The sequence below is a fragment of the Lepus europaeus genome, chromosome 6 (genome assembly GCF_033115175.1).
Source record: "Lepus europaeus isolate LE1 chromosome 6, mLepTim1.pri, whole genome shotgun sequence".
In the NCBI taxonomy this organism is placed as follows: domain Eukaryota; kingdom Metazoa; phylum Chordata; class Mammalia; order Lagomorpha; family Leporidae; genus Lepus; species Lepus europaeus.
In genome coordinates this window covers 37,250,302-37,274,781 of record NC_084832.1, presented here as the reverse complement: position 1 = coordinate 37,274,781, position 24,480 = coordinate 37,250,302, and the positions used below count along the sequence as shown (strand labels likewise).

Sequence of the window (24,480 nt, the reverse complement as noted above, 5' to 3'; positions counted from 1 at the left end):
GGAGACATGGAGTTCTAGGCTCCTTGCTTTGGCCTGGACCAGCCCTGGCTGTTGCAGCCATTTTTGGGGAGTGAATCAGCAGCTGGAAGGGGTGTGTGTGTGTGTGTGTATGTGTGTGTCAGAGTGGGGGAGGGGGGTGGAGGGGTGGGGAGGCAGGGGCCTCTGCTTTCCAACTAGAAAATTTTTTAAAAGATTTACTTTTCTAATTTATATATATTTCACATATTTATAAAGTTTCATTTATAGAAAGTATTCAAAGTTTAAAAACTATTGTTCTGATGTATAAACAGATGTGGCAGTCAGTATCAGTTATTCAATTGTCTGGTTTTTTAAATCGAAGTATAATTCACAAAGTACACACTTCCATGTGTCCAATTTAGTCACTTTCAGAACATCAAAGAGCTGTGCACTGATCACTAGCACAGAACTTGTGCTTGTCTGATTTTTTTATTATTTAAAAAAAGGAACAAAAGTGCAATATTCATTCAATAAATATGACTTGAACCTTATGCAGTTGTTGCAGCAAGTGAAGTCCATGACTTCAGGATGATGATGGCAATTTATCCATGAGATAATCAGCTTTCACACAGTCTCAATAACTGCAGCAATTTCCTTGAACTGTCTGTAGAAATTCTGGAGAGAAATGGGGAAAATAATATTAACTTTACTTTTAGAAGATACTTAAGTAGTTTATTAAAGTATATCTAACTACCAGAGGTTATATAGCACATAAGTTTTGCATTTTAATGCCACATCCTCAACTATGGAGACTTGCTTTCAGGAACGAAAGGTGCAGTTTTGAAGTCAAGCAAAAATGCTACTATAGAGTTGGATAATGAGCTTATGACAAAACTTTTTAAAAAGCCTAAGATAAAGTTCTTTGACGATCATACCAGAAAGATTCATTAAATACTCAGCACTGTCTTAAACACTGAAGATAAAGACAAATATATCTTGGGTTCCTGGCTTCAAGTCATTTTTTAAGTCAAGGGAAAGCCTGCATTTCAGGGTGGGAAGGGCTATCCTGTTTAAAATCATGAATTCAATTACACTAATAGAGACCCAACAATGACAATGGCTCATATTGTATTAATTTATTTTGCTGTCATTTAAAAATGGAGCTGGTATAATGGTTCTCCTGCACATGCCATCTTCTTTTTTTAAATCTCAACTACGAGAAAGATAAACAAATTTCTTTTCCTTGCTTCTCCAGTAACTGCCACAAAGCTAGGAGGCAAATTTCACTTAGCTCAACAATCAGGATACTGTCTAATGATTTACTTTTTTGAATTTTCCTTCTGATTTGGTTTTATTTTTCTATCTTGGTATCTAACAACATATATATTTTATTCTAATTTATAGGTAAATTTGCTATGGGATGAAGCCAGGTGTAACTATTTCTTTAAAAATGTATTTTGATGGCTAAAATTTTAGCTACCTCAAAGGTGTAAGTTGAAAGTTCCAAGAATGTTGTTAGCTCTCAATCACATAATGAGACCAATAGACTGGCTGTGTGGTTGGCTGTAAGCTATGTAAAAACTATTTTAAAAGAGTTTCCTACTAAAGAAAGTGTTCTTTATATATATAGAATATGTGTATATGTATATAAATCATAAATATACAATAGAATATCATTTATCCATACAAAAGAAGGAAATCCTGCCACTTGTCACAATATGAATGACTGTAAAGGACATTATGCAAAGTGAAATAAGCCAGACATATACAATATGATCTCACTTGTATGTGGAAACTAAAAAAGTCAAACAGATAGAAGCAGAGACTAGAACAGTGGTTTCTAGTAGCTGGGGCTTGGAAAAAATGGGAAGTTACTGGGTATAAAAAAAATTTAAGATATAAAATGAACAAACTTGGAGCAGGCGTGGAGGTACGATGGGTTAAGCTGCCACCTGCTATTCCAGCATCCTGTATTGGAGCACCTGGTTTGAGTCCAGGCTACTCCGGGCATCAGATCCAACTTCCTGCTAATGTACCTGCGAGGCAGTAGATGATGGCTCAATTGTTTAGGCTCCTGATCCATGGAGATTTTGATGGAGTTGCTGGCACCCAGCTTTGGTGTGACCCACCCCAGGCTATCTGCCTTTCAGTTAAGTAAATATATAAATAAATAATTAAAAAAAAAAAGATTAAGTTCTTGGGGTCTAATATACTACATGGTGACTCTAGTTAATAATACTGTATACTTGCGGCCAGCGTTGTGGTGCAACAGGTTAAGCTGCCCCCTGCTCTGCTTCTGATCTAGCTCCCTGCTAATGTGCCTGGGAAAGCATTAGAAGATAAGTGCTTGAGCCCCTGCACCCATGTGGAAGACCCAGATGGAGGCCAACCCAGTTGACCATTTAGGGAGTAAACCAGCAGATGGAAGATTTTCTTTCTCTCTCTCTTTTTCTCTCTTTCAAACAAATAAAATCTTAAAAAATAACACTGTATACTTTAAATTTGCTAAAAGAGTAATTTTAAATTTCTTCCCCACTTGTACATACAAAAAAGAGTAACCGTATGATTGCAGTAATCATTCCATAATATATACATTTATCAAATCATCATGTTGTACACCTTATAAATATATAATTTTAATTTGGCAATATTACCTCAATAAAAATGGGAAAAAAGAGTTGTCTCATCTGTGTTTTTTTTTCCTATGGGGGAAAAATTTCTGAAGATGGAATCAGCATAAATGCTATATAGAAAAATAATTATGCCTGCTGTGAATTATGAAATGGAAATATAAAATAACATGAAGTCCATATTCTCTTTTGAAAGTGGTTTGGTCTTTATATTCAATTGAAGACTACTCACATCATGCAATCTACACCACTTATTTCCTTTTCACCAAGCCCCAATTGCTCATAAGACATTCAGCAACAGTATAACATGTTAAACTTATGACTATTATTTTTACTTTAAAGTGAGCACTAATTGTTTTCAAAAAAATAAATCAAAAGAAAAGAAACTCCTTAAAACACAGCTTATAGGGGGTAGGTATTTAGCCTGGTCAAAATACTTTGCTTCCTATCTCAGTGCCTGAATCCAATGCCGGGGTCTGGTTACTGACTCCAGCTTCTTGTTGGTAAAGGTTCTAGGAGGTAGCAGGTAATAGCCCAAGTGATAAGGCTCCTGCCATCCCTGTGGGAGAGCTGGGTTGAGTACCAGCTTCAGCCCAGCCCTGCCTAGCCCTGGCCATTGTTAGCATTTGGGGAGTGAATCAGGGGGTTGAATCCAGCATTCTATCTGCTTCTTTTTCTTTCTCTCCCATTCTCTCTCTGCCCTCAAAAACAAAGAAATAAAAATGTTTTTAAAATAAAGTTTATAAAAGAAATAAAAAGTTTTATAAAGTGATATATGAGGAATTTTTCTTTTTTCTAAGATTTATGTATTTATTTGAAAGGCAGAGATACAGAGAGAGAAGGAGGGAGAGAAGGATGGAGGGAGGGAGTGTGAGAGTGAGAGTGAGAATGAGAGCGAGAAAGAGATCTTCTATGCACTGGTTCACTCCTCAGTGGGGCTGGGTCAGGCTGAAGATAGGAGCCAGAGCCAGGAGCTTCTTGTGGGTCTCCCATGTGGGTGCAGGAACCCAAGCACTTGGGTTACCTTCCACTGCTTTCCCAGGCGCATTAGCAGAGAGCTGGATTCCAAGTGGAGCAGCTGGGACTCTACATTGCAGTGCCAGTGAGATTTTTTTTTTTTTTTTAAAGAAAGCCTAGGATTAATGTATTTTTAGTATTAGAAGTAATTCATATTTTATTTCCATTTTATTACTATGGTTGCTTTTCTTAGAGTACCTGACTTTTCCTAGAACAAAAGAAACAAAACAAAGCTGTATGGGCCAGTTAAATTAGTCAAGGACAACAGACCTCCAGGTGTGCACATTGAAAAGGAAACCCTTTTAACCTCCTTGGTTACAGGAAAGAAGCAGATTTATAATCTGAATAACACATACATACACAGCTTAGTTACTTAAACCTCTAGTTGATAAAACCAGCCAAAGAGTACAGTTGCTCTGATATTTATCTTGTAAACACTAGTCAGAAAATTTAGTCAATGCTATTCAAAGAAAATTTTCATTTAGCTTAACATTATTGCATTTTAAACCTGAAGGAATAAGCATAAATTACTTATAAGCAAAGTAAATATTCTGTTTCAGAAGACAAAAATTCCCTAATCACACAAAGGCATACTGTTAAAGTGGCCAAATGTCACAGAAGACAAATCAGAACATTATACTGAAAATAATTTATTAAATTCCCAAAGAATTTACATCTTTGTGTATACTAATAAATTTAAAACATATGAACTTGCAAATAGAAACAATTAAGATTTTTCCCTTAAGAAAGATTTCACATATTTCTTTAAGCAGCGATAAGGAAAAATGAACTGAAGTGGAATGAGTTAAATCACAAACCTGAAACTGTGGAATTGTCATTTCAAAGGATTTGCTCTTTACGTGGCCTGCATGATCTGCTATTTTCAGCATCACTGCAACATAAGGGTACTTAAGAGATCTGCAACTGTCCGAGCTCACAGCCATACCGAGTCTCCACTGGAAATCTACAAGCTTTAATAAAACAGTACAAAGTAATAATTAGTAGTAACACTGCCTTCAATGCAGACACTTAACTCAATATTACTGCTCTCACACTCCTCATTTCAACGATGGTCATAGGAAAAGAAAAATCTTCATTTTACAGCTGCTAGAGAAAAAACAATCAAATGAAAATAGAGGTAATAGGGATACAAACTAATAGGAATATAAACAGAAAGCAACACTATAAACGCACAAAAAGAAAAAAGTGAAAAGCCAAAATTATCTCCCGTGGGTGTATAATGAAATAGAAGGAAGATGAGTTGGCAAATTTTACATTTTGTTCCTGCACTTTCTAGGACTCTAAATGCTTTGGAGCAGCTATCCCCTTACTTCCTGTTGCATATACGCTTTCCTGTTCCATACCCCGAAAGTCCTAAATAGAAGATGGCTATCATCTTCACAGTGATGGTGGCACACACAGCAATCATTCCAGTTTCTTTCTTCCCCATCGCCCACAAGCTCAAGCCTAACATTAGCGTAAAGAGTGATAAGGTGGCTCTATATTTGGTCAGTGCTCATGAAGGGACTCTCCAGGTGATATCTATGCAGTCTACCAGTATGAAATACCTCACTGGATCACCATAGTAAGAGGTATTAATAGGTTATTACTTCCATTTTGCAGATGACAAAATGTAACTTCAGAGAGCAGGTAATATGCACAAAGGCACACATTTTCAGACTCTGATTGAAACCAAAGTCTGTTTGATCCCAAAGACACAGGCTTACTGCCTATTGGCTGCCTCAATCCTTTTAATTTAGGTCCTGTCAATGATTATTCAGTATTGCCATGGTACAAAACATGATTGGGGGGGCCAGCGCTATGGTGTAGCAGGTAAAGCCACTGCCTTCTAGCCGGCATTCCATTTGGGTCCTGGTTCGAGTCTCAGCTATTCCACTTCCAGTCCAGCTCTCTGCTATGGCCTAGGAAAGCAGAAGATGGCCCAAGTCCTTGGACCCCTGCACCTACGTGGGAAACCCAGAGGAAGCTCCTAGCTCCTGGCTTCAGATCAGCGCAGCTCTAGCCATTGTGGCTATCTGGGGTGTGAACCAGCAGAAAGAAGACCTCTCTCTCTCTCTCTGCCTCTCTCTCTGTACTCAGCCTTTCAAATAAATACATAAATCTTTTTAAAAATGATTGGATAAATGCAGCTTTTTCTTCTAATAATCTCTTCCATCCTCTGGTTCACTCCCCAAATGTCAACACCTGGGCCTGGGCCAGGCTGAAGCTGGGTGCTGAGAATCCAATCCAGGTCTCCCACGTGCATGGCAGGGACCCAAGTACTTGAGCCATCACCAACTGTACCTGAGTTACATTAGCAAGAAGCTGGACTGGAAACGGCAGTGAGACTTGATCTCATGCACTCTACTTTGACATGTCCCAAGCAGCAGCTGTCAACCACCAGGTCAAACACCTACCCCTAAATCCAACTGTTAATACTGACTCTAAAACAAAACCACAGATGGAAGAATTTTGTTGGTCATGATTCCAAAGGCCAAACAAGTACCTAATACACACCAAGCCCTCAAAAAAAAAAAAAATACTAATAACTTCTGCTACCAAACTCATATTGACCAAAAAGCTTTGCTTGTTACTACACTTTTTTATAAAAGATGAGATTGGTATGGAGAGAAAAATTTCCTCCTCTCTTGGAATGACTCTGGACCAATCTGCTACAGCCTTAGGACCACAGAGGTGCTGATAAAAGGTTAACATCCTTAATATGTAAAAATGTTGTACACATTCATTTTAAATAAAAGTTCTTCACACAAAGAGAAAGGATAATAGATAAGGCACAAAAATACTACAAATTACTAATAAACAAAAAGGTGCTCAACTTCATCAGCAATCAGAGAAATGCAACGTAAAACCACAATAAGATACCAACTACTACACACCTACCAAAATGGCAAAAAAGTAAGTCTGACAATTCCAAGCGCTGGGTACGAAGGATGTGAGGCAAGGGCAGTGTCACATGCTGTTGATGGATGTCTAAACTGGGCTCATCTTTTGGAAAACTGCTTTATCCAGGAAAAAATGAAGTTATGTGAACTGTGATCCAGCAATTCTACCAGGGACATTTGTACACAAGATTCATACACACAGCTTTATTCATAATAGTCCTAACCTAGAAGCACCACAAATGTTCATCAGTAAAAAGAAAAATGTTACACAACAATGAAAATGAGTGAACTTCAGTTACATTCAACACCAAAATATTTTTTAATGTTTTTTAAAAATGAAAAGTTATGCTATTCCATTCACTTAAACGTGAGGAGCAGGTGGCTGTAAGAGAATATAATTACCACAAAAAGATAATCACACCTCTTGAATGGCAGAAGTAAGAGTGGCTATAGAAGGATGGGGTGGACTTCTGGGAGTACTGGGAATGCTCCATTTCTTGACTTTTGACCATGATTAGAAAAGGTTCACTTTAAAATGATCTATTGAAACTGTCTATTATATATATGAGGGTACTTTAAAATGTTCACAAAAAGTAAAATTAAAAAATAAGTTTAGGTAAGACATTATAGTGCAGCATATTATGCTGTTGCTTGGGATGCCTCCATCCCATAATGGAATGTTGGTTTGAGTCACAGCCACTCTGCTCACAGTTCAGTTTCCTGCTAACGCATCTGAGAGGTAACAGATGATGACACAAATACTTGAGTTCCTGCCACCTACTCATGTGGGAGCCCCAGAGGGAGTGGATTTCCTGGCTCCTAGATTCATCCTGGCCCAGCCCTGGTTGTTGCGGGCATTTGTGGAACGAACCAACAGATGGAAGCATTCTCTTTCTGTTTCTCCCTCTCTTTTACTATCTTTCAAATAAATAACTTAAAAAATTTTTTATTTACATAAAGGGAACACATTTCATGTACTTCATATATACAGTTTTAATAGTATAATGATAATTCCCACTCTACCTTCCTTCCTTATTTTTCTTTTAATTAATTTTTACAATGACACACTTTCAATTTATGTTTTAATCACAAGCTTAACCCTCCACTAGATAAAGAATTCAACAAGGGGCCAGTGCTGTGGCACAGTGGGTTAGGGCCCCAGCCTGTGGTGCTGGCATCCGAACATTAAGTCATTTTAACTTAACTTTTCCTGTAGACAATGAGAACTCACTGAAAACTTTTTAGTAAAGAGAATGATATCAAAATATTGATAAGATATATTCACCTGGTGGCAGTAGAACAGAATAATACAAGCATGAGCTTTTAAGTATCCAACAAGCAAGATTAAACTGACCCCAAGAAGGAGGCATTCTAGATCTTGAAGACTGTCAACATAGCTATGGGATACAACCATAGGATAATGGGAGAATGCTGCTATCAGGGATCAAGCAAGATTCTATATATTTTACGCACAAAGTCATCACTAAGAGGTGATGTTAGGGAAATCTAAATAGGAATGCTCATATTTGGCTAACAATCTAAAAATAGAATTCATAGTAGTAGTAGTTCATAAATAGAGATAGTTTTTATTTCAGTTCAACAGAAATATTCAAAAATAAAAACCAAAATGTCTTACTTTTAACCTTGTTCAGCCTGCAGAAGTCCTTGATGGAAGTAGTTCCATTCACACAATAAAACAGTAGAGTAAAATATTGCCTATTTGATTCCCAGGATCTGAGATAAAACTGGGTCATTTAGAATACTTCAAGCAGAAAAGCAATTGAGGAGCACAATGTTGGACTCCACTGGCCAGCAGAGCAGTGAGACTATCAGGTGAAGACATAAGGAGTGCTACCAGCAAGACATTTATTGTGCAGTGAATATTCATAATGAAAGACAGCAAGGATTAAGTAAATGACATTAGAATTTCCAAAATTCTAAACTCAATATTGAAATGCAAATAAAAGCAAATCTTCTAATAAAGGTGGTTTAGTCTTAAATAGGGACCAATTGCATGAAAGATTTTGAGAAGAAGACAAAAGAAAAAAAAAAATCAGAAGAGCACACACCAATATGGAGAGTATTAGCACTGAAACAAAGTGCATGGCAGTACCCAAATTCTTGCAGAATGGAGAAAGTGATTTACAAAGGAATATATGCAAAGAAAAAAAGCTAGTAAAAATATTTAAAAATGAAAGTTAAATGAATACAAAGAAAAACAACCAAAAAGGAAATATAAAGGTAAAGAAATTATCTGTAGTGAGTTATACTGAAAATTAACTGATATGGAGGCTGACATTATTGCTAAGATAAAACCATCACTTTAAGACCAAATGAACAATTCCTTTGTTTTGAGTAGGCCAGAGTCCCCATTATTCAGGAACAATTGACTGAGTGATACTATGTCCTAAGCACTGGGGGTATAAAGATTAAAACAAAACTCCTGACCCCAGGAATTCTCAGTCTAGTGGGGAAGACAAACAATAAATATATAATGAAGCTGTAGGACACGTCACAAACAGTGTGGAAAAAAGGCAGGGTAAGGTAACAGAGTGACAAGGATCGCTATACAGGCTGAGGGAGACCTCTGCCCAAACTGTGGCTTCTGAGGAGAAGGAGACGACAGGCTATCTGGAGGAAGGGCTATTCTGGACAGCGGGAGAAGCACGTGTGCCTGGTGTGTTGGAGAAATGAAGCCTGTGGCAGGAGAGGCATTAGCTGGGGGGAAGAGTGGTAAATGGTGAGGGATCCTCTCTGGAAGGCTCCTGTAGGTCAAGATAAACAACTAAGACTTTGTTGTAATGTGAAGGGAATCTCTTTTTTTTTTTTTTTTTTCCGATTGGCAAATATTTATTGATAATGTTATCTGATTGATAATGTTATTTGTGTTTGATAATGAACATGCTAGAGTTTATATATCATTTTCTTTTTGAGAAGTTAAGTGAGAGGGGCTGGCATTGTGCTGCAGCAGGTTCAGCTGTTGTGACACTGGCATCCCGTACTGGAATGCCCGTTTGAGTCCAATCCAGCTCCCTGCTAGCACACCTGGAAAAGTACCTGGGAAAACAGCAGAAGATGGCCCAAGTACTTGGGTCCTTGCCACTCATGTGGGAGACCCAAATGGAAGTCCGGTCTCCTGGCTTTGGCCTAGCCCTGACCTGACTATTGTAGCCATTTGGAGAGTGAACCAGTAGAGGGGAGACCTCTCTCTCTTTCTCTCTCCCTTTCTGCCTTTCAAATAAATAAATAAGTAAATAAATACATCTTTTTAAAAAAGAACTCACCCTTTACCCAAAGAAGAAATAAGTAAGAGTACCAAGGTTGTTCTTAAAATGACATCATCCTTCTGCTTTGAGCAGCACAGAGAACAAGGCTCACTTAGACTGCAAAAGGCACATCTTCACTGCCTGATGGGGCACTCAAGTTAAACAGAGAAAACAGGAGAGCCAGCTGGGAGGCTACTATAGTAGCCTAGAAAATGGGATAGTGGCTTGGACCAGGTGGTAGCAAATGGAATTTCAGTAACTTTTTTTTTTTTTTTTTTTGACAGGCAGAGTGGACAGTGAGAGAGAGAGAAAGAGAGAAAGGTCTTCCTTTGCCTTTGGTTCACCCACCAATGGCCGCCACGGCCGGCGTGCTGCGGCCAGCACACCGCGCTGATCCGAAGGCAGGAGCCAGGTGCTTCTCCTGGTCTCCCATGGGGTGCAGGGCCCAAGCACTTGGGCCATCCTCCACTGCCTTCCCGGGCCACAGCAGAGAGCTGGCCTGGAAAAGGGGCAACTGGGACAGAATCTGGCGCCCCGACTGGGACTAGAAACCGGTGTGCTGGCGCCGCAAGGCGGAGGATTAGCCTAGTGAGCCGCGGCGCCGGCCCAGTAACTTTTTAAAAAGAGTAGAAAACTGATCTTCTGTATATAAAGAGAATTGAAAATGAATCTTGATGTGATTGGAAGGGGAGAGGGAGCGGGAAAGGGGAGGGTTGCGTGTGGGAGGGATGTTATGGGAGGGGAGAAGCCATTGTAACTCATAAGCTGTACTTTGGAAATTTATATTCATTAAATAAAAGTTTAATTAAAAAATAAATAAATAAATAGAGTAGAGCTGAGATTAAGCAGATCATACTTCATAAAAAAAAACTTTGAAAAAGTCTAAATTCCAGAACCACGACTGGTTCTTATGAATACAACTTAGCTAATTTTCCTAGAAAAAGTCCAAACGTTCTCAAAGACTTTGCTCTTATTAACAGTCCTCAACACATTCTTTACACTTGACAGAATTCCTGGAGGTGAAGCTCACAAAAGCATGGGAGGTCCCTTTGTTTTTTTTAATTCTCAGACTTATCCACACTGGGCCTGAAGCGATTTGTCAACTGAACTTCAGGCACTGGTTTCTGCAGAGTTTCTCCTTGGTAAATTGTGATTCTCTGTACTCTTTGGCCTGCTTCTCCGATTCAGGGAACAGAGGTTTTGCTCTATGACCTCAATTCTCTGACAGATCCAAAAATAGTCATTTTTTTCAGTTTGTTCAGCTTTTACTTCTTGATTGAACAGTGATGACTTCCAAACTCCTTTCGTGTTAGACCAGAAGTTAGAAGTCTATAATTTTTTTTATAATTTTATTCATAAAAGTTTTAAACATCTTTTGTTAGTTTGTTTTTTTGAGAGGTAGACAGAGGTCCCTAAATGCTTGCAATGGCCACAGCCAAAGCCAGGAGCTGGGAACACAATTCAAGTCTCCCAGGTTGACATCAGGAATCCAATTACTTGAACCATCACCTCGGCCTCAAAGAGTCTGCAAGAGCAGGTAGTTTGGAGTTTGGAGCCAGAGCTGCAAATCAAACCCAAGTACTCTGACGTGGGTCACAAATGTCTCAACCAGCATCTTATTTACTAGGCTAACCATCTGTCCCTTTTCTGTTAATTTATCACAAGGTACACTGTAATTTATTTCTTAATGTTGTAAATGTCATCTTTTTAAAAATTATATTTTCCAACTCTTTGTGTCTGAACTGTAGAAATGCAACTGCTAAGCCCTCAGGCTAATTTTGATATTCTGTTTTTCTCATGTAAACTACCATAAAACCTCTGGAATCACTGCATGGAAGGCATGTGTAGTAGGCTAAATGAGGGTTCTGCAAATCTGTCTATGCCCTAATTCCCAAACACTGTGACTATGTTACCTTATGTGACAAAATGGACTTTGTAGATGTGACCAAAGTAAGGATATTAAGAAAAGAGTCTCCTGGGTGATCCAGGTGGAGCCAATGGAACATCAGAGAAGGCAACGTGACTACAGAAGCAGGGATTGGAATGATGTGCTTCAAAAACAGAAGTAGCAATCACAAGCCAAGAATTCAGAAGCCTCTAAGAGCAGAAGATAAAGAAACAGGTCATTTCCTACAAATGCCAAAAAGAACTTGGCCCCACCACAAGCACAGGAAGATTGGATTTGGACTTCTGACTCCATTTGAGTCTCCCATGTGAGTGACCAGGGTCCACATACGTGGGCCATCTTCCACTGCATTCCCAGGTGCACTGGCAGGGAGTGGGACTGGAACTGGAAAAGCCAGGACTCTAACCAGCACTCGTATGGGATGCTGGTGTTGAAGCTTAACCTGCTATACCACAATGCCGGCTCCCAAAACCCCTGTTCTAGTATAATGTGGTTTTGGGATTTTTGGTTTTAGGATTATACATGATTTGATGTAAGTGCATGGAGAAAATGAGTTCTAAGAAATGAGTTCTAAGAAATTAAATCAAACAGCACTAAATCAGCGTGGGCATTTAACCTAGCAGTTAAGACGTCTGCATCCCATATTGGAGTACATGCGTTCGATTCCAGACTCTGGCTCCTGACTCCATATTCCTGCAAATGCAAACCCTGGGAGGCAGCGGAGCTGACTCAAGTAATTGGGGTCCTGCCACCAACAAGGAACATCTGGCTTCAATCCAGGCCCAGCCATCCTTGCAGTTAAAGGCATAGAGGGAGTGAATCAGCAGATGGGCTTCCATCTCTCAAAGAAATACATTTTAAAAACACACTAACTCAGGCAACAGCAAATCAGGTAGTGCAAGTGTTACTATCTCCCTGCGCTCTGATACCTTCCAGTATCCTTAAAAGCAATGGCAAGATCAGTTGGAAACAAATGATAGAGAGTAGCCAACCGACTTCTCTCAAACTCTGTATTCTCAAGATTTCTTATCTCAGCCCTTTGCTGTATTTTGTATGGAGCTGGGTATCTCCTACTCTAGTTCTTCGGGATGGGGTGGGTGTCGGAGCTTAAACCACAGTGGCAGCGGGAACCACGTCAGGGGCAAGGGGAGAGAGCAGGCAGGAAGGCGGGTTGAAGGTCACCGGCTCACAGACTCGGATAAGGCACCGTCCGCCGGCGGCGAGGCGGGCTCGGTGCTGCGGCCCGGCCCCTGCCCACGGGAGGCCGGCTGACGACAGGACGGGGCGGCCACTCACTCACCTGGTCGGTAACCTGAAACGGAAGGAAAAAAAAAAAACTCAATTTAGGGACAGATCTCGCTCCAGAGCTCCGCTGTCGTCTTGCCTCCCCGGCCGGGACTTACTTTGGAGTTGGCATCCAGCACCGGCTCGCTGGACCCCTCCATGGCAGGATTCCAGGGCTCGCGGCGCGGACGCCGCCGGACCCCCGCCCCCCGGCTAACACTTCCGCTTCCTCTTCCTGATGTTTATGGCCCGGCGCACGCAGTGGACGTAGCGGGGAGGCGGAGACCGACAGCTATGCGTAACTCATCTTTTATCTCAATTAGCACAGTTCTAAGGAGAGAAATGGAAACAAAGTAATTACAGGTGGAGCCAAAAAGGCCGTAGATTTGGAATATGTCTTGCGAAGGGAAGGCCTATTTAATTTATGCTGCTGCCTCCCCCATCGTAGGCTGCAAAGATGGGCTCTTCCAATCTGGGAGGGCCCACGGGCTATTCTGTGAGCATGCGCAGATTGTGCCTGCAGGAGTAGTTGATCCTGACCGAGTTTGAAAGCAACTTGGAGACCAGAGGTCCTCCCGTGGACCTTATCCCTGTGAGACAGATGCCTGTGCGAGCTGTAGTTGCGTCATGAGGTTTCGTCGCTTGGATTTACTTTACTGGCTTGTGTGTTTGAAGAGGGTTGGAGTCTATTCCCATTCCAGCCCTCGACCTTAGCAGTTCCTTCCTGACTTCCCGCTCGCAAATCCTTTCTTCACAGAATATCCAGAGGGAAACTTTTTTCCCCAGCTTTTTGAAAAACAAAAAAATATATATATTCAGAGATGAAAAAAATAGTGAACACCACTTCATTTAGATTCCCTAGTTATGAGCCTTTATACACATTTGCTTTATTTCTGCCTCCGTACATAGCAATGATGATACTTCATCCCTAAATACTTGAGCACCGATCTCCTCAGACCAAAGGCATTCTCCCACATCGCCACCTCAACCACACGCAGGAAATTTAACACTGATAAAATACGATTACCTAATAAATAGATCAAGTTAAAATTACTCCAGTTGTTTCAACAATATTCTTGAAAATCTTCCTATTCCACCCACAACCAGAATCTACTCAGGAGCTGCTGCTGAATGGAGTGATTGTATCTCTCCAGCCTCTTATTTAGACCTGCAGGGGTAAAGTGAACCAGGACTATCCATTCCCTACTGGAAGCCCTCACGGAAAATCTGCTTTGAGGCTCATTCAAGTCATGGGCAGAACTCAGTTCTGAGTAGTTCCTGATTTCCTTGATGCTCTTACATGGTGATTCTCAGGCTCTAAAGACCACCTGCATTTCTTGGATTGCGGCCTCCATAAATGCCAGCAGTGACAAGTCAGGTCTTTTCACACTTGAGCTCCCTCTAATGTCCACTTCTGCATCGTCCTCTCCAGTGCCTTCTTTAGCCACGTGTCTCTGAGCAAGTTCCCTGTGCAGTAGGGGTCAAATGATTAGATCAGGCATAGTCAAATATAAGCCAGAATAACCTCCCTCTTTTTAAGGTACTTAGTCCTATCTGCAAAGTCCCTTCAGAGAAGTACCCAAATTAATATTTCCTTGAATTATTTAAGGATGAGAATCTTTAGGAGGGGCAGCATCTTTAGAACTCTGCTTACCACACACTCCTCCCACAGGACTGTTGGAGAATTACACTAGTTAATGCATGTAAGGTACCTGAAACTGCCTGGCATGTAGCAGTCAGAACCCAAGCTGGATTTGAGATTCTGGGACCTTGTTAAATACATTAATTAGCTTGGGAACATTGTCCTTAAATGAATGAAATTATTTCTTCCCTAAGGAGTTCTAATTTAAAAGAACACTGCTCTTTATCCAGTTAGCCGGTGCATCTGTTCCATTTGTCAGGAACTTTTTCTTTATCTCTTGGCTATCATATTTATGCATTATGGCTGGGGTATACAGGCTAGGAGGAAAACACACACACACAGATCTTAACTTTGTAAGAACAAAAGTGATAAGAAAAATAAAAAGGTTTTCCAAAAGTTAATATTTGTTGTTTCTCTGTGGTTTTCATGCATTCCTTTAAAAATTATCAATTAAAATTATTATTCTTAGTCATAAAAAATGCCTCTTTCTTGTTCTGGTGCTCCTGACACTCCAGCAGCACGTATGATAAACTTCATTTTTAAAACCTCCATATTTTTAATAAGTTTCTTATTAGTTTTTTTTTAAAAAATAGGTATTTACTTATTTAAAAGGCAGAGTTACAGAGATAGGGACACACATATACACACAGAGAGACTTTTCATCCACTGGTTCACACCCCAATAGTTGCAACAACCAGGGCTGGTCCAAGCTGAAGCCAGGAGCTTCATCTAGGTCTCCATGTGGGTGGCAAGGGTGTAAGTACTTGGGCCATCTTCTGCTGCTTTCTCAGGCCATTAGCAGGGAGCTGGATTGAGCAGAATAGTCAGGACACAAACTGGCACCCATATGGGATGCTGGCATTGCAACGGCTTAACCTAGTGCGCCACAATGTCAGCTCCAAGTCCTCCATCTTATAATAGATCAGAACTTATGCAAGCTCCACAATTAGAAAATAAAGTTGTGGTCTCAAAAGGCTTGCATAGCCTTGGCAGCTCATGACAAGAGCCTCGAGTGATAACTGACGTCATAAATAAGAGTGTCAATTGTTAAACCAACAATAGGAGGCAGTGTGCACTTGCTCCCCATGCAGGAACTCTGTCCTTAACATGTTGTACTATGAGAATTAATGGTAAAACTTGTCTTCAAAGAGTACTTTATACTTTGTGTATCTGTGTGTATGCAAATTGTTGAAATCTTTACTTAGTATAGAGTTGGTTTCCTGTATATAAATATAATTAAAAATGAATCTTAATGAAGAATGGGATGGGAGAGGGAGTAGGAGGTGGATGGTTTGGGGTTGGTGAGAGGGTGGGGGTGGGGGGTAAGAACCACTATATTCCAAAAGCTGTGCCTATGAAATTTATATTTATTAAATAAGAGCTTTCTAAAAAAAAAAGTAAATGCAGATTTTATTAACAGTCAAGAAAAATGTGAAAGCCAAAAATGCATGGGTATAACTGTTGTTTCATTTATATTTATTTTTATCCAGTGACCTGTAAAGTAGGGCATATAAATCAGATAATATTTTTGGAGGTGTGAGTACTTGCTGCAGCAGTTAACACATTGCTTGGGATGCCAACATCTCAGTGCAATGCCTGAGTTTGAGTCCTGGCTCCGTTCCCAAATCCAGATTCTTGCTTATGTACACCTTGGGAGGTAGCAGATAATGGTCCAAGTAGTGGGGTCCTTGACACCCTCTTGGGAGACCCAGATTGTGTTTCTGGCTCCAGGCTTCATCCTGGTCCAGCCCCAGCTGTTGAGGCCATTTGAGGAGTGAAATAGCAGATGGGGGATCTTGCTCTCTGTCTCTATCTTCTCTCTTTCTCTGCCTTTCAAATAAATAAAATAAATCAACAAAAAACAATTTTGGAGCTTGTCCAATTAACCTATTACTGTCATATACATAGGAGGACATTCACAGAATGATGGCATGAACTCTGGCCTCAAAAAGGTTACAGTGTAATTGAGAAAACAAAATTGATACGCATGAAGCAAGTAATGCTTCATTCTAAGCATTCAGGGCTTTTCTGGGCCAGTTGATATAAATCTAACTCAAACTAGTCTAAGCAGTATAGCAGAAAGTATTGTCTCACAGGGCAGCCTCTCAAGAGTTGGAGCCAGCTGTGGGGTCAACAGAACTGTGTGATTTGAGCAGTGAAGAGGCCCAGTCTCACTTTCTCAGTTGTGCTCAGGCTTTCTACTTGCCTGGTGACTTAGTTCACTTTGACTTTTCTATATGCAGGGAGGAGAGGGCTGCGCACATACAGACAAATGGCCACCAGCTTCTCTGGAGCCATATAAACCACCAGGAAAGCAGCAGCTGCTCTTCCATCTCAGTCCTCAGGGAAGAACCTGATTGACCTGCCGAGTCGTATCCCTGCTCCTTGAGCCAAGACGATGGTGATGCACTACTATTTTTGCCCAAGGCCCATGTGGTGTTCTTAAAGAACAGAACCGTGTGATCCTTGAGCCTAATTAGCAATAGGAGGAGTGAGAAGATACACCCTATAAGAGATAGAGGTGGGGCCAGTGTTGTGGCACAGTGGGCTGAGCTGCTTCCTGCAACACTGGCATCCCATGTGGGTGCCCATTAGAATCCCAGATGCTTCACTTCCAATCCAGTTCCCTGCTAATGCACATGGGAAGACAGCAGAAGATGGCCCAAGTGCTTGGGGTCCAGCCACCCACATGGGAGACTCAGATGCAGTTCTGGGCTGTTGACTTCAGCCTGCTCCAGCCCTGGTCATTGCAGTCAATTAAGGAGCAAACCAGGAGATGGACTGAACAATTCCTCTCTCTCTCTCTCTCTCTCTCTCTCTCTGTAACTTGCCTTTCAAATAAATAAATCCTTTTTTTTTTTTAAAGACAGAGGCAAGGATAATGCAACAAAAGTTGGATGAAAAGATGTTGAGAAAGCCAATACATATCCACAGAGCACATTTATTTATACTGTACTATACTATACTATGTAATCAGTGAATGTGTGACAGAATAATGGCTACTCAAAGATATCCACATCCTAATCTCCAGAATCTATGACTATACTATGACATGACAAGGGGAAATTAAGGTCTACTGACCCTAAAAGAAGGAAATTTTCCTGGGTTATCCAAGTGAGCCCAATATAATCAGAATGGTCCTTAAATGTTAAAGACAGAAGAGCAAGAGACAAGAATGTCAGAGTGATACTATGAGATAAGGACTTTGTTGGCCTTTCCTGGATTTCAGTATAGAATGGGACCATGGAAGGCAGGCTGCCTCTAGAAGCTGGATTAGGAAAGAAAATAGATCTTTCTCATATGGCTTCCAGAAGGAGCAGAGTCCTACTAACATCTTCAATTTTAGCCCAGTGAGAAACAGCTAGCATCCTGACCTTCAGACTGGAAGAGAATAGATTCGTATGGTTCGAAGTCACTAAATTGGTCATGTGTTACAGCAACGGCAGGAGAATAGTACAGTGGAGGATAATGATCAAGCGCTGGGGGCATTAGCATCACCTATGCCCAAATGTAAGTCCCTCTTCCAGCACTCAGCATGTAACTTCAGTAAATTTTCCCTTTATTTTGTTCATTTATTTGTTCTTTTTTATGTGAAACAGAGAGACAGGCAGACAAAGAGTTCCCATCTGCTGATTTACTCCTCAAATTCCTGTAGGACTCAGGGCTGGGCGAGGCCAAACCTGGGAGCTGAAAACTCAACCCAGATCTCTCAAATGGGTGGCAGGGACCTAAGTACTTGAGCCACCACCTGTTGCCTCCCAGGGTATACATTAGTGGGAATCTGGAATCAGAAATGGAGCAGAGGCTCGAACCTAGGTACTCAGATGTAGGATGTGGGCATCCCAAGTGACATTTTAAAAAAAGGTAATTATCTATTTGAAAGCCAGAGTGATAGAAAGAGAGATCTTCCATCCACTGGTTCATTCCTCAGATGACTGCAACAGCCAGGACTAGACCAAGCCAAATACAGGAGACAGGAGCTTCATCAGCATCTCCCACATGGGTAGCAGGGACTAGAACACTTGGATCATCCTCTGCTGCTTTCCCCAGTCTATTAGCAGGGAACTGGATCAGAAGTGGAGCATCTAGGACTAGAACTAGTATAGAATGCCAACACCTAAGGCAACAGCTTTATCTGCTACACCACAACAATAGCCCCTAGAATTCTTATCTGTAAAAATAGGGCCAGTAATATTTGCCTTGCCAGGCCTTTATTTAAAGGATAAATGAGATTATGTATATAAAGCTCATATTAAAGTTAAAGTTCTTGGACATAATAACTATTGACTACATAGCAAGCAAGTACTGTTACCTTCATGGAATCAACCTTCCAAAGAGGCCTGTAGGTTATCTACATCAAACATATTCCCATGTTAAAGATGGGGAAACAGGAGCTCAGGAATCTTAAGCAACATCATCTACTAATAGAGAAAACTCCAAATAATCTGGTTTTAATTTACAGTCTGCACTCTAACTTGACAGAACTCCAGAGAAATTCCAGAGTAACTGCTGAAGCCTTTTTAAATGTTTTCTGCTAATTGAGTGTTGTATCCATACTCTAGGCCATTTAAGAACAAATGTGAATGTGTGTGTGTGTATGTGTATGTGTGTGTGTGTGTGTGTGTTGTGGTGGTGGTGGTGGTAATCAATGAGCAGCATAAGCAAAAAAGAACTGGGAGAAAGTGTGATCACTCATCCTAGAATCAAAGACATTGCCAAGACATAACCAGGGCTTAAAATTCTTAGCTTTGGTTTCTGCATTGTGCCATAGTAGGTTAAGCCACTTCTTGCAATGCAGGTTTCCCATGTAGGAATGCCAGTTCAAGTCCTGGATGCTTCACTTCCAATGCAGTTCCCTGCTGATGTGCCTGGAAAAGCAATGGATAGTAGCCTAGATACTTGAGCTCCTGAAAGCCATGTGAGAGACCGAGATGGAGTTCTCGGCTTCTGGCTTTGACCTGGTCCAGTCTACAGCTCTTGTAGCTATTTTAAGAGTGAATCAACAGATGGAAGTTTTCTCTCTCTCTCTCTCTCTCTCTCATTCTGTGTGTGTGTGTGTACCAAATCTGGCCTACCAACATAGTAAACATAGTTAAAAAAAAAACCATATCAGAAGCTCTGAAGCAGTCATTTTAGAAAGGTTTTCCCTTTTCCAGTTGTCACAGGCCTCACATTGCTTTGCTCACCTGGCCAATTCACATATTGACTTGAAAATTGCCTGACACAGTTTTCAATCTTTGAGTTAAAGGGACCTTCCAGAGTCTCTTCTTTGAAACATGTGACCCAAATAGCTTAAGTTCCTGGCTTATGAAAACACAGTTAATCACGGGAGTTATGATTTCTGACCAAATGGGAGAGTTATCATTTTATACTGAGGCTAGATTAGGCCAGATTATGTAAGGCTTTGGTTTGCTTTTGGGTACTGCAAAAAAGTTGTGTTTAGGGATGGTAGTTTGGCAATGCAATGCAGGCTGAAGCCAGATAATAGGCTATGTATACCCATAGCAGGAAGACAGTCAGCCTATAGTCCTAGGACAATAAATGACATAGAGCACTGTCTAGGTAATTTGCTGTGAAAAAGTTACAGGTTTACCGACAGATTGAGCCTCATATCCCCAGGGGCAGCCCTGGAAGACTCCCTGGGCTGATTACAATTGTGGTGACAAACTTAAGTCAAGTGTGGTACAAGGTCTGCACTTCATCAGTTCTTCAACACCTATTTTTTCCCATTTGATGTCTCAGAAATGATTCTGCACATTGCATCAGATGGCTTCTTCAACGAGGCTTAGCCAGGCAGCGGCTATGACTCAGTTGTTTTTGCAGGTGCCTCTTTCCACTCAGTCACAGCCCTTCAACGCTGCTATTTAGTGATGAGTATTGCTGGCTCTATCCACACTATGTGTAATTACTATTCAAAGTGTCTTTTAAAAGATTAAGCTGTGATTTGGCATAACAAAAAGTTACTGGGTGGGGCTGGTGTTGTGGCACAGCAGGTTAAGCTGACACTGGTGACACCAGCATGCCGTGTGGGAATGGCCTGTTCGAGTCCTAGCTACTCAGTTTCTGATCCAGCTTCTAGCTAATATGCCCGGAAAGGCAATAGAGGATGGCCCAAGCACTTGGAGCCCTGCTATCCATATAGAAACCCAGTATGGAGTTCCTGGTCCTGACTTTGGCCTTGCCCAGCCCTGGCTATTGCAGCAATTTGGGAAGTGAATCAGTGGATGGGAGATATTTCTCTTTCCCTCACTCTCCCACTCTTTCTTCATCTCTATCACTCTGCCTTTCTAATTAATGAAATGTGGTATGGAAACCACATGGAATCACAAGCGTGGACTTGTAAAGCTGTAGTGGTAAGGCAAATGTGAATTATTGAAGGAATGACCACAGTTTTATGTTCTCTTGCAAAGCAATTAAATAATTTACAATCCTAAAAGAAGGTGGAAAGCCTTGAGCAAACATAGCAAAAATGTTGCTTATTTCAGTTCAAGGTTGGAAACCACTAAAGCCCTCAGAATAAAATAAATAAATTTACAATGATTAAGGGGAGTTTTTGAGTCACATGTACTCTTGAGAAGGCATCAAACATTAGTTTGTCAGAAACTTCTTCCTGTCTTTTGAACACTACCTACTGAATTTCCAAAGATGCGTGATTCACCACTTGCTAAAAAAATGAAACTATGCATCTAGTCAAGCAGAAGATTCTGATAAATCCTGACATTTTTTGATACCATCAAAATTATGCTGTCATTATTAAAGTGAATGGATTTATATAAATAAGTGGCTGGTCACTATGATACAATGCATAGGCAAACAGTTTTTAATTTAAAACTATAAAATTGGAGTGACTTTTGGTGCAGCTGTTAAGCCACCTCTTAGGATGCTCACATCCCTTATCAGAGTGCCTGGGTTTGAGTCATAGTTCTACTTCTGATTCCAGCTGTCTGCTAATGTACACCCTCGGTGACAGCCGGTAATGGATCAAGTACTTTGATTCCTGCCACTCAGAAGGCCTGGATGGAGCTCTGGTATCTTAGCTTCAGCCTGGCAGAGCCCTAGCTATTCTGCACATTTGGGGAGTGAACCAGCAGCTGCAAGAGACAAATTCTGTCTCTCTGTTTTTCCCATAAAAAGAAAAATGAATAATTAAAATTGTAAAATGACATTGAATGAAATCTTGCCCCATGATGACATTTTTCATATTCAGAAGAATAGGCTGAGCAGTTTTTGAGCTGAGGGTCTATAAAGTTGTCACAAACACTGAGTCAGCAAATAAAGAAATCATTGCTCTTAGAGGAAATTCAGGCTGGGTTCCCGTGAGCCTCTGGTTGCATCTTTAGCAGATGATCAATAGATCATCCTATTTTAGGTGTTTTTCTGTTTAAAACCACAATATTTATTTTATAGATATAAGTGTTTCTGATTCATTAATATTCAACTATGGGCAAAAGAATACAGAAATATAGACAGCACTTGAGAACACACTTGGGAACCATTTTAAACAGTGACATCACTAAAAAATACAAAAATAAGAAAAACATTGCATTAGACTAGGAAAAGGACACTTCTTTCCAACATGGGAGTTCAAAAAGGAAGGCAGAATATCACCTTGTTCAACCTCAACTGGGAACTCAGATTTTTTCCACTCTAAGCATGTCTGTGCATGACCGCAACAGAGCCATAATGATTGATTTTGGAGTTACATATAAATTTTGGCAAGTAACAAATTCAAAATACAGAATCCACAAATAATAAGGATAGACAAAACTTTGTTCCTGAGTACAAAACATTTCAAAGTTACATGGCTAAGGATGTGGGTAAAAGGAAGGTTAAAAAATTGGGGCCAATGATGCCAAGTCTTGGGCCCCATCTCCAACTTATTGAATCAATATGTGCATTTCACACTATCTAACTCTCTGAGAAATACTGCTCTTGATACTATGGGAGGTACATCTATGCTAGGGGGTGGAAGTTAAACCACTCAAAGATTAGATCCCTGATACATTTGTGAAACCTTTATGGGCCCAAAGGTCTTATGTGTACTAGGTCAATCTCACCAAGTTGAAAGACACTATTGCACCTTGCGATTCCTAATGGGAAAGAGGCAGAGCAGTGATGGGCTGCTTCAGCTTTTGGAGATGGCTTATACTTACTTCACTTGGGAAAACAACTCCAACACATTTATTCAGTAGCACGGAGGGCTACCAGTTTGAATGGGTCCTCAAGTAAGAGTCCATGCTGGGATGCCAGCTGCCCTTATATTTGGCTAAATGTCTCGGCAGATCCAATGACATTCGCGATGACCATGGTGCATAAAGATGGTATGTGCAGTGTCAGGTAAGCTGTCACACCACAGAAACTTAGGGGTCTGGAGCAAAGCATTCATCTGGCAGAAATTCATGTGAAAAGCAATGTGCTCCTGGGCTCTGGTAGAGACTGAGATCCTGTCACACAATGCAAGAGATTATGCAACTAAAGCTGCTCAATTGTCGCTATACCAAGTCAAAGAGCTGGGTGGGTGTAGTTGCAACCCAGCAGATAAAGACAAAGAGGAGAAAGAGGAGTCATGCTATGGGAAATGCCACCGATGTGGAAAAACGTAGCCAAAATATAAATAGGAGAGATGGAATTTACCAACAAAAGCAACCTCAGCATAAACCAAAGATCTCTCACTTCCTTAGTGACTCTCTCCCCAGAGTACCTCTCTTGGGTGCAGAGCAATAATACGCACTCTATTCCAGGTCATTTTTCAGGAGTTATCAGTTGATGACTCTTCTCTTGCTCATCAAAGGGTAACCCCTTTTGTCTGGATTTGCTTCTCCATCACCATGGCTACTGCCTTCACTCTCTCAGCATTTCTCTCCTGTAGATTTTCCACATTATTGACAAACGATGTTTCTGCATACCTGATAACGCCAATCATTCTGCAAATATTTATGGAACATCAACTGTGTATCAGATCCTCGGGAAACAGTGTAAAGAGGAAAAAAAAGACATTGCTGTGACCTTCCGGAATTTATAGCTTAATGGAGCAGAGACCATGATTCCTTCTTAAAATCCTTCAGTGTTTCCCTGCTGTTTTCTGTATGAAGCCCAGGGTTACTCCTGCTTCTCTCTCCAGCATCATCTCTAACCAGTGACCTTCACTCTAGCAGGCTCTGCAGTCACGGACAGCTTCCCTTCATTTTAAAAAAGATTTATTTATTTATTTGAGAGGGAGAATTACAAAGGGAGAGAGAGAGGGGGGGGAGAGAGAGAGAGAGAGAGAGAGAGAGAATGGTCTATCAGCTGGTTCACTCTAAATGGCTGGAACACCCAGGGCTGGGCCAGGTGGAAGCCAGGGGCCTAGAACTTCATCTGGGTCTCCCACACGGATGCAGGGGCCAGAAGAGCTGGGCCATCTGCTGCTGCTTTCCCAACTGCATTAGCAGGGAGCCGGATCACAAGTGGAGCAACCAGACTCAAAAATCGCACGCATATGGGTTGTTGGTGGTGTAGGTGGTTGCTTAATTTGCTTTGCCACAACCCCGTTCCCTTCTTTAGGGCATCCTCCTCTCCCTCCTCTCTGCCTGGCTAACGTGCAGTACCTCTTAGGGGTTCACTCTAGCAAGCCACTTTCCCCAGGAAATATTCCGGAAGCTCCCTTCCCCCTTTCGCTGCTCTTCTCTGTACTTCCAGCACACCTTATGCGATCACTACCGCACAAGAACCATGCTTTATGGTGATTCTCCATTCTCTTGTCTGCCTCCCCTCTACAGGGTACAGCTTTGGGTCCCAACACTCAGTACGTGGTCCAGTAGTAGGTACGCAACCTATTTTTTTTTGTCAAACAGGACAGAATAGATACATAACAAGCTCCACGGTCTGCAACAGC

The 24,480-nt window shown here is 41.1% G+C and overlaps 1 protein-coding gene across 3 annotated transcripts; it reads right to left on the bottom strand.

The window, feature by feature from the left end:
* Positions 1 to 274: 274 nt before the first annotated feature.
* COMMD6 (COMM domain containing 6) lies at positions 275 to 13,216 on the bottom strand. 3 transcript variants are annotated; one of them, XM_062194079.1, is made up of 4 exons: positions 13,084 to 13,216; positions 12,981 to 12,992; positions 4,424 to 4,576; positions 275 to 633 (listed from the first exon to the last, which is right to left on the bottom strand). In XM_062194079.1, the coding sequence occupies exons 1-4, from the start codon at positions 13,123 to 13,125 to the stop codon at positions 583 to 585; spliced, it is 258 nt and encodes an 85-aa protein (XP_062050063.1). In that variant the 5' UTR covers positions 13,126 to 13,216; the 3' UTR covers positions 275 to 582. The 3 variants fall into 3 exon arrangements, with proteins under 3 accessions (XP_062050063.1, XP_062050065.1, XP_062050066.1); XM_062194081.1 differs by lacking the exon at positions 12,981 to 12,992; XM_062194082.1 differs by lacking the exons at positions 12,981 to 12,992; positions 13,084 to 13,216 and adding an exon at positions 6,507 to 6,794 and having other exon boundaries at positions 276 to 633.
* Between the last annotated feature and the right edge of the window lie 11,264 nt (positions 13,217 to 24,480).